This window comes from Phaethon aethereus (genome assembly GCF_964289735.1).
Source record: "Phaethon aethereus genome assembly, chromosome: 5".
Taxonomy (NCBI): Eukaryota; Metazoa; Chordata; class Aves; order Phaethontiformes; family Phaethontidae; genus Phaethon; species Phaethon aethereus.
Window position 1 is genome coordinate 54,091,154 of NC_138579.1, and position 12,535 is coordinate 54,103,688.

A 12,535-nucleotide genomic window follows, 5' to 3' on the forward strand; every position below is an offset into this window, starting at 1 on the left:
AGCTTCTTCCTGGATGTTTCAGAATTAGATGATGTGAACTCAAAACTTCTGTGCTCACGTGTTTATTTAGTGTAAAGCAGGAAGCCAGGAGGACAGGGGAAAAATCACTTTTGTTGCATAGTTAGCAGTTTGACCAGCTCACTTCCTGGCTTGTTCATTTTCTGCACTCAGGAAAAGAAGAGAAGGAGAAATGAAGATGAAGAAACACCAGAAAAACGCCAGAAGGCCCCCAGCCCTGCTAGCCTGGAAGAGGAGGAGCTGTGCTCTGACCACACTGCAGTGTGCTCCACAAAGGTTTGTGTTCCTGGGGCTCCTCTGGAGGCAATGACAGCTATTGCAATAAAGCACCTAACTGATGATAAGGAAAGATGACCCAGGGCTTATGGTAATGTAGAGTGTATCTGTTTCCCTCATCTTCCTTGGTTGTCAACCTCCTCTCCTCCTACTTTGCCTGCTTGAGCTGTTGGATGCTGTAACCGTCTCTGTGTATCCTTTGCCAATTACTGTGAAAGTCTAAAGTTCACTGAGGACTCCAGGGAATATTGTAATATGGAGAAAGATGTCTGTGCTCTAAGCTTGTGAATTTGGTCAAAGATGACAAATTAACTTAATCGGAAAATGAAATTTCCCTTCACCCCAAAATACCCCAAAGCTTGAAGCACTGGAATTTCCCTATCTTACTTAACTCATACTTTCTGATTGTATTTTAAGTTTTTTAAGCAAACTGGGATTTCTGAAGCATCTTGTCTTTGCCCAGTCACATCTGTCTGCATTGATGCTCTTGCGAAACTTCCATTTTTAACACCACCTGAATTGTATCTCATGACTTCTGTTGCATTTACTACAAATCCTCAGTTCTGTGCATGTTCTTTTAAATACAATAGACACAGATAAGTTGTTTCAGTAGTGAATTGCTTTTGTCTTTGTAAGCCCTAAGCTTGTTGATTGTAGCAGTGAGGGAAAGGGTGAGGAGCCTGGGTAGCCTGTTAATCTGCTGTTGGTATTATCTCTGCTTTTTTGCATTTAGATCTGAGCTATTTGCTTCTTAGTCAGTATCTTCTGGTCAGGGAGGATTGTATGAACTTCCTCTTGCACCAGTAAATAGATCGTAAGAGGAAGGTTTCATCATCTTTCATCATCAAGGTTTCATTCAATGGTTGGACTTGATGATCTTAAAGGTCCTTTCCAACCTAGTGATTCTGTGATCTACAGCCATCAGATCTTGCTCTTAACAGAGAAGCCTTTTAAAAAAGTCAAGTAAAAAGAGGGGAGAAAGGGTGGGATTGGATGCAGGCCATGTGCTAATGTTAGGTCTGAAAAGTGGGGTGGGGGTGGCCAAAGCATATCCCTGGAGTGGGACCAGTGGGGAAATGTGGGAAATGCTTCCAGTGCCTTTTATGTGTTGAAATGCTCGTCATTATAACCCAAACACACACATAGCTGACCCGAGCTTAACTGCTGCTGCTAGGATTAGCCAAGGGAAAGGCTCAGAATTATAGTCTCTGTGTTTTATAATGGTGATGTCGGGGCTCACCAATAGATGAAGCTGAATGTAAAGCTGTTCAGGAAAAATGAGCTTGGGATCTTTCCAAAGGAAGATGGATCTTTACGCCCTGGCTAGCAGGGCTTTGTATGAACAGTAAGAATTCAACACATTGACCACCAAGAAGGTGTTTTGGCATGGGATCTTTCAGCAGAAACACTGCTTGTAGTGGAAAGACGTGAACATGTGCAGTGCGTGGTGAGCTCCCCTGACAGCTGTGGCTGGTGGAGGCCACGGACACATCTGGGGCAGGCAGTGTGCTGGGGTTGTAGCGTGATGGGGTGGTTTGGGGTTCAGAGGGCCAGCGTGGCCTGGGGATTAAATGGATGTGTGGTGGCAGGGGGAAAGCCTTGTACCAGCCCCATTTTGTCCCAGGCTACTTGTGAGCTCGGAGTTTTGAGGTTGGCTGAGTGAGCAACTGTAGTTTCTTCTGGCCTTCAGAAAGTGCTTTGAACCAGACAAATGCATGATTCTTGCTGCAACGATTTGCCCTATGGGGCTGAGGGAGATGATCTCCAAATAGCTTAGGGAAAGTTTGTTCCCACGTAGACCGTTATGCCAAGTTCTATTGTCACCTACAGCCTGTTTCTAGGCCCCTCTGTGTTTAACTTGGTGCTTGTTTTTAACATTTCAGGAGGTGAAATGGGAGGTTGGCAAGGCTTTTCCCATTGATATCTTCTCTACTTGTAGTTGAGAAACTGAGACATGGGAAGGGGTCTACTGTATTCCCCTTTCAGGTGCTGTTATGGCCCATGGGGTGCCAGCCTGCCCATCAATGTCCCAGAGGGATGGGCAACCCAATCTCTGAAGTCACTGCTCGGGCAAGCACCAGCTCCTCCAGCACCAAGCAGAGGAGCAAGCTGGCAGCAGGCAGACAGCCTACCCAGCAGAAACTGCTGGCTGGTGGGATATCTCTCATGGTGCCGTGTTGGGACCCTGCAGAGTGACTCTCCCTAGCACATCTCTAATAGTCAGGGTTGCACCCTTCGTTGGTGGTTGTCCTCTTCACTAATGGGCCTTGTACTCTTTGGCATAGCTGTTAGATCTGTGATGCTGTCCTGTCTTCTGCTTAGTTAAAATTTAGCACTGGCATCCTGAATGTGTCTTAAAGTCAGCACTTAGCACTGCTTTTTGTCAGTTAACATGGTAGGTGATGTTTCCTGTGGCACAGAGAGCAGTATACAGAGAGAGAAGGTTCCTTGTTACTTGGTTGCTGCTCCTTGGCTCTGTAGGAGCTGCTGTTAAGAAACAGCCTCCTCTTTGACTTGAAAGTGATTTTTCTCTCTGTTTTTGTTTTATGGGGCACAAAGAGCTATGAAGTTCAGCAACACTTCAGCTTTCCTTTATTCAGTGGTTGTAAAGTGTTTGCTTGCCTTCCTGTCTTGGCTAAAGAGTTCTTGCATAGGAGCCTCTTGTGCAAAACTCTCCTTCCTGATGGCTTGACCTGAAGTGCTGCCTTACAGGTGGCTCCATGTGCTGCATTGCCCTGTCTGTGTGCTTCTCTGGTGTGGATAAGCTGATGTAACTCATGGCTGTGCTGCTCTCATGCTTGGCTCCTCTTCTGCTGTAGATGTGGCTGGCAGTGCCTCTAGTTTTCCCCCTTGCCTTTCCACACTTGCCACTTTCTCTCTTGTGCCTGGCCAGGAAACTGAGTGTCTGAGAAAGACAGCTGGTCCTTGAGCAGGGAAAATGGTCTTGGTTGCTTTTTCTGCTGTCAGTTGAGCTGCACGTTGTTGGTTTGCCCCTGAAACTGGTTGCGCTGCTACTGTGCACTGGTGCTTTTGGTTGGGGTTCTGCTCAACTGCCTTGGAAAGGGGAAGCTCATTGTCTCTGTGACTAATGTGGGAACATGGGACTGAGTAAAGAATTTCTAACCAAAATCTGGGTGAGGGAGCAGGGAAGAGAAGTACTTGAACTGTGGTGAGCTGAGGTGACCTACATCCATCTGAGGTCCATGGAGAAAAGTAATATCTTTGTCTTCTCTCTCCCACTTTAGATCACAGACAGAACCGAGTCGCTGAACCGCTCAATAAAGAAAAGGTATTTCCAGGGTTGACACTGGGATAAAGCAGGTCTTTTCTTCCAAATGAAGGATGCTGGAGGGCCCTGCTGTGGGGAAGGGAAGGAGTGAGAGGCTGCCTGTGGCCCTCAAAGTCCTCCCTTCTGCCTGAGTCACCAAGGAATCAGGGGTCTGTCATGGGACCAGTACTCTTCAATATCTTCATCAATGACCTAGACAGTGGGATCAAGTATACCCTCAGCAAGTTTGCAGATGACACCAAGCTGAGTGGTGTGGTTGATGACACGTCTGAGGGACAGGATGCCAGCCAGAGGGACCGGGACAAGCTTGAGGAATAGGTCTGTGTGAACCTCATGAGATTCAACAAGGCCAAGTGCAGGGTCCTGCACCTGGGTCAGGGCAACCCCCAGTATCAATACAGCCTGGGGGATGGAGGGATTGAGAGCAGCCCTGCTGAGAAGGACTTGGGAGTACTGGTGGTTGAAAAGCTGGACATGAACTGGTGACATGCATTTGTAGCCCAGAAGGCCAACTGTATCCTGGGCCACATCAAAAGAAGCATGGCCGAGGGAGATGATTCTGCCCTTCTACTCTGCTCTGGTGAGACCCCACCTGCAGTACTGCATCCAGCCCTGGAGCCCTCAGCACAGGAAAGACATGGACCTGTTGGAGAGGGTCCAGAGGAGGGCCACACAAAGGATCAAAGGGATGAAACGCCTCTCCGATGAGGACAGGCTGAGAGAGTTGGGGTTGCTCAGCCTGGAGAAGATAAGGCTCCAGGGAGACCTTATTGCAGCCTTTCAGTACTTAAAGGGGGCTTATAAGAAAGGAGAGAGACATTTTAGTAGGGCCTGTAGTGATAGGACAAGGGGTAATGGTTTTAAACTAAAGGAGGGTAGATTCAGACCAGATCCAAGGAAGAAATTTTTCACAATGAGGGTGGTGAAACCCTGGCACAGGTTGCCCAGAGAGGTGGTAGATGCCCCATCCCTGGAAACTTTCAAGGTCAGGTTGGACAGGGCTCTGAGCAACCTGATCTAGTTGAAGACGCCCCTGCTCATTGCAGGGGGCTTGGACTAGATCACCTTAAAAGGTCCCTTTCAACCCAAAGATTCTATGATTCTTCTCTCCTCTGCTCTCCAGTAACAGCATAAAGAAGACGCAGCCACCCCTCCCTGTGTCGAAGATTGATGACAGGCTGGAGCAGTACACGCAGGCTATTGAGGTGGGCTGCTGTGTTGTGTCTCTGTCCCCACCCTCCAAGGAGCCCTCTTTGCCAGGTGTTGCTCTCCCATTGTGCATCTTAGTGAGACCTTCTGGGAGGTGACAACTGAATCATCTCCCCTTGAATGGGAGCATCCCTTTCTCCTGTCTCTATCTCCCTGCACACCATAAAGCAGTTTTCTTCAGCGAGCTGTCCAATCCTTGTTTCTCTGCTTAAAGGATGGGAGCATCTGGCCGGAACTAGCAAGACTGTAAAAGTCTTCCACAACCCCTCATCCCTGAGGACCTCCAATTACGGGGGGGGGGTGGGGTGGGGGGGAAGCACACACTCCCTGCTTATGAACTTTCTCCATTTGTTTTCCAGACATCCACAAAGGCTCCAAAACCTGTCCGACAGCCCTCTCTTGACCTTCCCACCACGAGCATGATGGTAGCCAGCACAAAAAGCCTCTGGGAGACTGGAGAGGTCGCAGCTCAGTCTGCTGTGAAGTCCTCACCCTGTAAGGTACGGCACGCGCAGGGCTTGCCTTGCTTGTGCAAGGGAAGAGGGGCTGGCCTCTGGGCACAACTTGCGTTACACTTGTGTTAGCCTGTTGTTACGGCTCGTTGGTGGTGCCCGCCAGCTCTAAAGAGCCAGTATCCTTCATCAGGATGCAAGACCTTGTATGTCAGAGCTTCGCTTCATCTGTGCTAGGGTCCCGTATCGTTCCTTGGTGGTACAGCAAGGAAAGCCTCTGTGGTTCTGGCTGAGGCTCTGCTTTGAAATGGGAATAGATTCAGATGGTGTGGACAATGTGTATATCTTCCGCAGGGGCTAGGACTGAGCTCCGCTTGTTGAGCACAAAGCTGGATCTAGTACCAAGACAAATCTTGTAAAATTGGAAAATGCAAAGAGTATTACGTATTACTTTCTTAATTTCACTTTCTGGTCATTGTAAGCGAGGTTGTTTCTGTAACACACGGGCTGCAAATCTGTGTTTATGTGAGCAAAATTCCTTCCACATAAAAAAAGTCTTGATGTTAACATGCCTTAAGTAGTTAAGGAACTTAAGAAAATAAACATCTTGGATCTCTGATCCAGGTTCTTATTGAAGACAGTGAGAGAGGAAAACCTAGGATACGCTGGGAATAGGAAGAAGTTTTCAGAGTCATGGGTTTTAGCTGCAGCTGTCATAGGTCAGATGATGTGATATTATAAATAAAAAAGGAGGTCAGATGTGTGGGTTTGAAAGGGTCATAAACCAAGGCATCTTCAGCAGCGTTAGCAGTGAAGGGTAATGAGAACATCATCTTCTCAGGATATCGTGGCTGGAGACATTGTGAGTAAAAGAAGCCTTTGGGAACAGAAGGGCAATCCCAAACTGGAGTCCAACATTAAGGTGAGTTAGTATCTGTGTGAGTATGAAAGCACTTGCTCTGCTGTGAAAAAGAAAAGAGCCCTTGGCTGGGCTCGAAGTATTAAGAAGATGGTGATGTATTGTAGGGACAAGGGCTGCCTGTATCTATCAATGCAATTGCATACCTAAGAGTTCTTCCTAACAGTGAGCTGCTATTGCTTCAGCCCTAGTAAAAATGGGGGCAAAAATCACTTTATAACCAGTAATACTGAAGGATATCTTGAATAGCATGTTGTTCTCAGTCCATGAGTTGGGAGCCCTAGCCTTCTAGGCTCAAATTGAACGGCAAATGTGAGCTTCTTTGTTCTTGTAATGCTTTTTAATCTTGAGAGTGAAGAAAACATGCAACATTAAGTCGAACTGAACCTAAAACAGTATCAACGCTTGCAGATGGATCTGGGTTTTTGTGCTTACTGGTACATTTTTGGAGAATGCCTATTAAAATGCAGCAAGCAGTGGCTGCTCGAAGTGTCCAGGCTGTGAGAGGAAGATCAAACTATCTTGCCTGTTCCTGGCTTGGTACTACTGCCAGTATGTGGTAAAGGCAACTGCCTGTTGCCATGGGTGAAACCAGTCCTGGCTTGGGGTGTCTGGGTTCTTAGATGGGCCCTCCCTCGTCATGCCTGGCGTTGCATCTTCCCTTTCCTATTGGTATCGCTGTTACACTGCTTGCTGTGTTGCCTTAGGCTTATAGAAAGCGGTGTTTGGTGAGAGCAAAGAGTTTGTGGAAGGGGCAAGAAGGGAGTACAGAGTAGGCTGTCTCCAAGCCCTCTGGGACTGCAGACAACCGTATCACCTGCTCCTCTGGCTTCAGTTACTTGATCTTGACTGCATATTTGAGGGAGAAAAAATGCTGATTTTGACTCTTTCTTTCTCTCCTGTTCAGTCCATTCCTTCTGGCAAAAAGTATAAATTTGTTGCAACAGGCCATGGCCAGTACAAGAAGGTGTTGATAGACGATGCTGCAGAGCAGTAGCACGCCTGGAGAACTCATTAACCAGGTAAGTGGGGTGTGACCTTGTGCTGTGTAACAAACTCCTGGTGCTGTTCTGGCAGGACTTTGGGGTTATTTCTGCCAGCTACGCTTTGGGTGAGTTGGAAGGTACTGTATGATAACAGCAGGAGCCTTGCTTCTGGGCAAACTCCTGACTTTCTGAGCTGGAAGGGAGCGGGTACACAGTAGGGGTTTGTTTTGGTCTCTGACTTTCCGATGCTGCTGGGAACCTGGATACCTTTGTTAGTTTAATCTGCAGAATAAGTCCCTTAGCTACTGCTTTTTGGGCGAAGATGCATTTGCCTTTGCTAGTTCAGAGGAACAGTCTCTATGTGCTGTTTTTTCTTACGCTCTTATGTTGCAAGGAGGAGCAGATAGCTGGAGGTCATTCTGGCTGAGCATGGGGCTGCTGTACTCCTGAAATTCACACGCTGCTGGCATCTAATTCCTAGATTTACTGAATTAATCAGGGGAAAAACTTTTAATGATTTCAGTAACCTCTTGGAGCCAGCCCATAATAGGGTTGTAGTGGGGAGGACATGAACATCTGTGCTGGGTAGACCAACAGAGCAGAAGGGATTGTCCTCTGACATGCAGCAAGAGGCGAGGCAGAGCTGGGTTGCTGTCTCTGCCCTCTTGAAACGGTCTTTGGATCTCATGCTCATATGGTGTTTATGTTAATAGATACCCTGGTGTTATCTTGAGTGGATGATAGTGGAGGGTTGTGGCAATAAGGAGGAATGGCTTAGAGGGAGGTGATCACTGGCTGGATCCAACCAGGCAGCATCTGGCACAGTGAGAGGAGAGGAAGTTGTTGGGGGTGAAAACAAGCTCATTCTCTTTTCCTGCTATAAAAAAGAAGCTTTATTTCATAGCCAAGCTTACAAATAGCTCTGTCTACTACAAAACACCTTTTGTTTCTGAATTTTTCTGGAGGCTGTGTTCCTTCTTCTCTGCCCTCCCCCACCCCCCCAGCTGCCTTCTGAGTGCAGCGTATTGTTTTGTTTGGGTTTTTTCCTTTTGTGGCGCCCATTTAGAAGAGAAGCTCTCTCTTGAAGGCTGGAGATGGGCAGCAGTACAATCCCAAGCCTGCCCAAAGCTATGTTTTTAGATGTAAAGGAGTAGCCCACAGGACTTGCACCCTCAACTTGCTTCTCTGTCTGTGGCTTTCAGAAACCTACTATAAGGTCTCCTCTTTGAGCAGTTCTCTTCTTTTTCCTGGAGTCTGTTTTGATGCACGAGGTGGGATCCTACTGAGCTTCAATTCTTTATAGCAAGCAGGTTTTGCTAGGTTGTCAGCAGGTTTTGTTTGCCCTACCTGAGCTTCTGCAAGCAGCTCAAGGGAAGTGCCCTTGGTTCTGGTCTTTTTCCAGCATCCTTTCTTGAAAGGCCAGTGTCTGTCATGGGATGTCCTCTAGGATCCACCCAGTACTCCAAAGAGCCATGGCACAACATGCCCCTATGGGCTCATTCACAAGGAAGGTTTTTTTGACTATGAATAGCGAAATTACTGCGATATCTGAAGGATCTTGGCTTGTTTCTCTTCTTTAGCTGGCTGTTTTGTGTGCTCTGAGGTCCCTGCTCCCCAGCTCCTCTCCACCCCCCTGAACTATGTTCGTGCTTGTTTTTCCTACTGCCGGATCCCTTTGTGGTTGCCTTTTTGCTCCCAAACCCTTCTGGCTCACCCCCATGTCACTTGCTCAACACCACCTCATCAGCTTTCTAGCTGCTTGAGCATAGGTACAGTTTTTCCTCTTCCCTTCCTGAGGTGCAGGACCTCTGAGCAAGCTGTGGAGCAAGAGTTTTTCTGTAAGTGGCAATTTGGGCTCGTACCAACTGCCTGAGGCTGTTGGACATTGAAAAACAACCAAACTCTCTGCCCAGTGCTGTTCTCCTCCCCTTGCTCAGCACAGCAGCTCAGGCTGGAACATGCTGCAGTGGCTCCCGGCACGGAGCCGCTGGTGGAAATCTGTTGCCTCCAGACATGTGTGCTCTCCTCTTTGATGCTCTCATGCCAGGGTCTGTCTCTGAAGGGCTCATCATGCCTGCTGTATGCCTCTGCCCTTCACTCTTGGGGCAAAAGGGCTAAAACATGCAGACAGACGTGCCTTCCTCTGTTTCCCGTTGTGGGAATCACTCTCCCCACCAGTTATTCTCCCATTTTTCCATCCCTGTGCAGTGGGGCTGGGTTGTGGATGCAGCCTGGTGGGAAGCCCAGTAGATACAAAAAGTAAGCCTTATGTGAGCGTTGGTGGTTTGTTCTGGGTGGTCATCCTTACTGCAGACAAAGTGGATTAAAGCACAATTGCTTCTGAAACCATCTTCTCTGGCCAGATTCACTTAGTGTCCCAAGTGTGACAAATATCGGCTGTTCCGCTTCACGCTAATGCTGTGGATCTTGTGAATGCGGACGCTTGTGCATAGGCATCCATCTAGCTGCGCTACAGTAAGGTGCCATCTTATCACTGTGTGGTAAGATCATCTTTATCTACGATAGGCATTCTACATGTTTTACGCTGCGCTCTCTTTGATTTTTGATTTTGTGTTGCTGCGTGGATCTTTCTCTGTAGCCTTCTCTTGCAGCATGTTGAATTGTCCTGCAAAGGCTTACCTGGGATCCACTCACGATTACTGGTGTGTTTCCAACCCACCTCTTTTCAGCTTTTTCTTGGAAAACTGGGGGCTCAGAGAAATCAAAATTTTAGGTACTTTGGTTATCCTTCCTTCTCTTTTTTTCCCCTCCCCCTTGGAATAGGGAAGGGGTTACAAAACAGAGAGGATAAGACCAGCAAAGTGAAAACTTTGCTGAAGATTTGATAACTGAGCTCTTCTTATAGCACCATTGCAAAATTGGAAGACTTGAAAAAAGGAAAAGGGGCTCTTGGTTTTGTTTTTAAGTCTGTTTGCAGTTTGGCTTGGAAATTTTGGTCAGTTCAATATCCTCTGCACATGAAGAGAATGTAAAGAGCTGTGTATCGAGTTTCCTATTTGGACTAAACATAGCGATCCTATATTAGCTGTGTAGGAACATCCCAGCATATGACAAGTCCCTTTGTGAAACAGAAATAGCTGATCTCCAGCTTTCATGCTCATAAGCCTGGTGGCAATGGAGGTGCAAAGGGTGACTATGATGCTGGAAAGCACAGTTTTTTCTGTGGGTGGACAGAGTTGGGGTCTTTGTTTTAAATGCCCTTTTTTCAGGACATCAGGCATCAGTAGGTATGCAACTATGATGATCCCCCTGAAAATGAGACTACATGTGGTTAGCAGAACCACCCAGGAAACAGCACCTTGTTAAATCCAGAGCTGGTTACCCACATGCTGAAGCAGGCTCTTGTTGGTTATCATGAAAACACCAACCCCCACCTGTACTTAAAGGCACTGTAAAATACATTACAGAACTTGATTACTGTAACAAAGTTAGTCTTCTGTGCACTAGGATTTAGTAGACTGACCTAGGAGGACATCAAATGATGATGGCCATTTTTTTTTTTTGGTGGGGGAAACTGCTATGTGAGAGCAGGATGGATATCTTATGCTGTCCCTTGTCTGTGCCTTGGATGAAAGGATGAGTTTCTACCTTGTTCTCAGGGAATGGGTGTAGGGTGCCCTCCACAGCACGTTCAGTGGAGAAGCTAAAGAGATGATGCGTACCCTCTTTGAGTTCAGTTTCTAAGAATCCCTAGAGGAGGTGTGTAGCAACTCAGATTCTTTCATGTTGTCTCACCTACAACTGCTTCTGTGTGTAGGATTTATCTTGGTTTTAAATAAACACAACAAAATAAATTCAGGTTATATCACCCTCTTCTAAACTGGGCTTTTTCTACAGGCAACTTGTCTTCTTCACTGTGTGCGTCCCCTCTCTTCCCCATGTTACTGCATACAGTGCTCGTTCTTTTAAAACAAGTACATGTTTCTTTTCCTGGCTCGTGACCTGTGGATGTGGTATGTTATGCGTTTAAGCTTATATACATATGGAGAGTAACCTTTAAACCCACAGCATGAGGCTGCTGGCTTGTAGGTGTTTTATTTAATTTTAGTTTTTCCTTACACTTGGCTCTGTTGGGCAGTAAGCCTAGTCATAGGTGCACTCTTGCTTGGTGCCCTTTAGGAACCTCCAGAGATATAGGCCTGATGGAGCAGCCTGGCTTCAGTTGACTGACCATCCTGATGCTGTTCTGTTAAAGCTCTTGGTGTGCTCCTCAGCCACTTTGGGTCTAAACCGGCTCACCTCGAACACAGTGGTGATTTTTGTCATGGGTTTGGCAGCCAGTTCCTTCAGTTTCCGGGCATCAAAGCGTGGCTTATGCAGGAGGATGGGTAAGCGGCAGGGAAGAAAGCAGCTTTCTTCCTTCTGCGGCTTCTTCTCTTCTGCTTGCTGCTTCCTCTCCTTGCTGACTGTCATCTGGTATAAAATGGCATCCCACATCCTTGTGGCTCTTGATTTAAACAGTGTGCAGTCTTGACTGGTGATTGTTTGAGAGCTGGCCTCCTTGCTCCCTTCTTCCTGTCCCAGCTTTTCTGGCTCCAGTTCTGGGAGGTTGGGTGCTTCTGGTTGCACCATCAAGTGCTTCCTGAGGCGATGCCAACCACTGACATTGGCTCCAGGAGGTCTTGCTGCTTCTACTGACAATACTGCTGGCTCAGTTTTGAGGGGAGGGCTGGTGTTTGGTAAGCTGGGGGTCAAATGGGGTTGAGTGACATTTTCTGCCTTGGTGTCTGTGGAGGTGGCCCCGATACTGTCAGCTTGTGCTGGGGTTGCTGTCTCTGGGTGTGCTTGCCTCCAGGGAGTGCTGGGTGTCGATGGTTTTAGGATGTCGTCATCTTGCTTGGGTAATTCAGGAGCTCTCTCTGATCCAGATATTTCAGTGTCACTTCTGTGGGTCGTAGGCTTATTGGTGTGGGTGTTAGAGGTGCTGGGCTTGGGTGAAGGGGCCTTGATGGAGTCTTCAGTAGGAGCAGGCCTGGGAGCTTGATTAGGAGGCTCTGCCTCTGCAGCAGAAAGGAGGAGGGGCTCCAGAACGGGAGCCGTGGCGTTGCCGTCATCAAGCAGACTGGGTATCTGCCCTGGAGATGGTTCAGAGCAGCTTGTTTCAGGTGCTGGAGAAAGTGGCCTTTTGTCTTCATGGATGATGGTTCCTTGGGTCTGATTTGATGTGGGTGTCTTAGCCCTGGGTGGCTTGACACTGTGGAAATAAGCGTGCACCTTGGAGACACAGGTAACCTCTGGTGCCCTTTCTTTACTGGGTGTACTAGAAGGAGGAGGCTGGGGGAAAACAGATATCAAAGGGTTGTGTGGAGAGGGAAGGTGGGTGTCCGTGCCTTCAGGCTGCTGTGGAGTCTTGGGAGTTCCTGGC

At 47.7% G+C, this 12,535-nt stretch overlaps 1 protein-coding gene across 1 annotated transcript in view; it reads left to right on the plus strand.

The window, feature by feature from the left end:
- Positions 1-7,160, plus strand: part of LSP1 (lymphocyte specific protein 1) — a gene marked incomplete at both ends in the record, with an annotated part of 41,258 nt that extends 34,098 nt beyond the window's left edge. The window contains 6 exons of the mRNA XM_082001099.1: positions 172-294; positions 3,540-3,583; positions 4,707-4,788; positions 5,152-5,292; positions 6,086-6,166; positions 7,071-7,160. Coding sequence (XP_081857225.1) covers positions 172-294; positions 3,540-3,583; positions 4,707-4,788; positions 5,152-5,292; positions 6,086-6,166; positions 7,071-7,160 — 561 coding nt within the window. The remainder of the gene's footprint in view (positions 1-171; positions 295-3,539; positions 3,584-4,706; positions 4,789-5,151; positions 5,293-6,085; positions 6,167-7,070) is intronic.
- Positions 7,161-12,535: the final 5,375 nt, after the last annotated feature.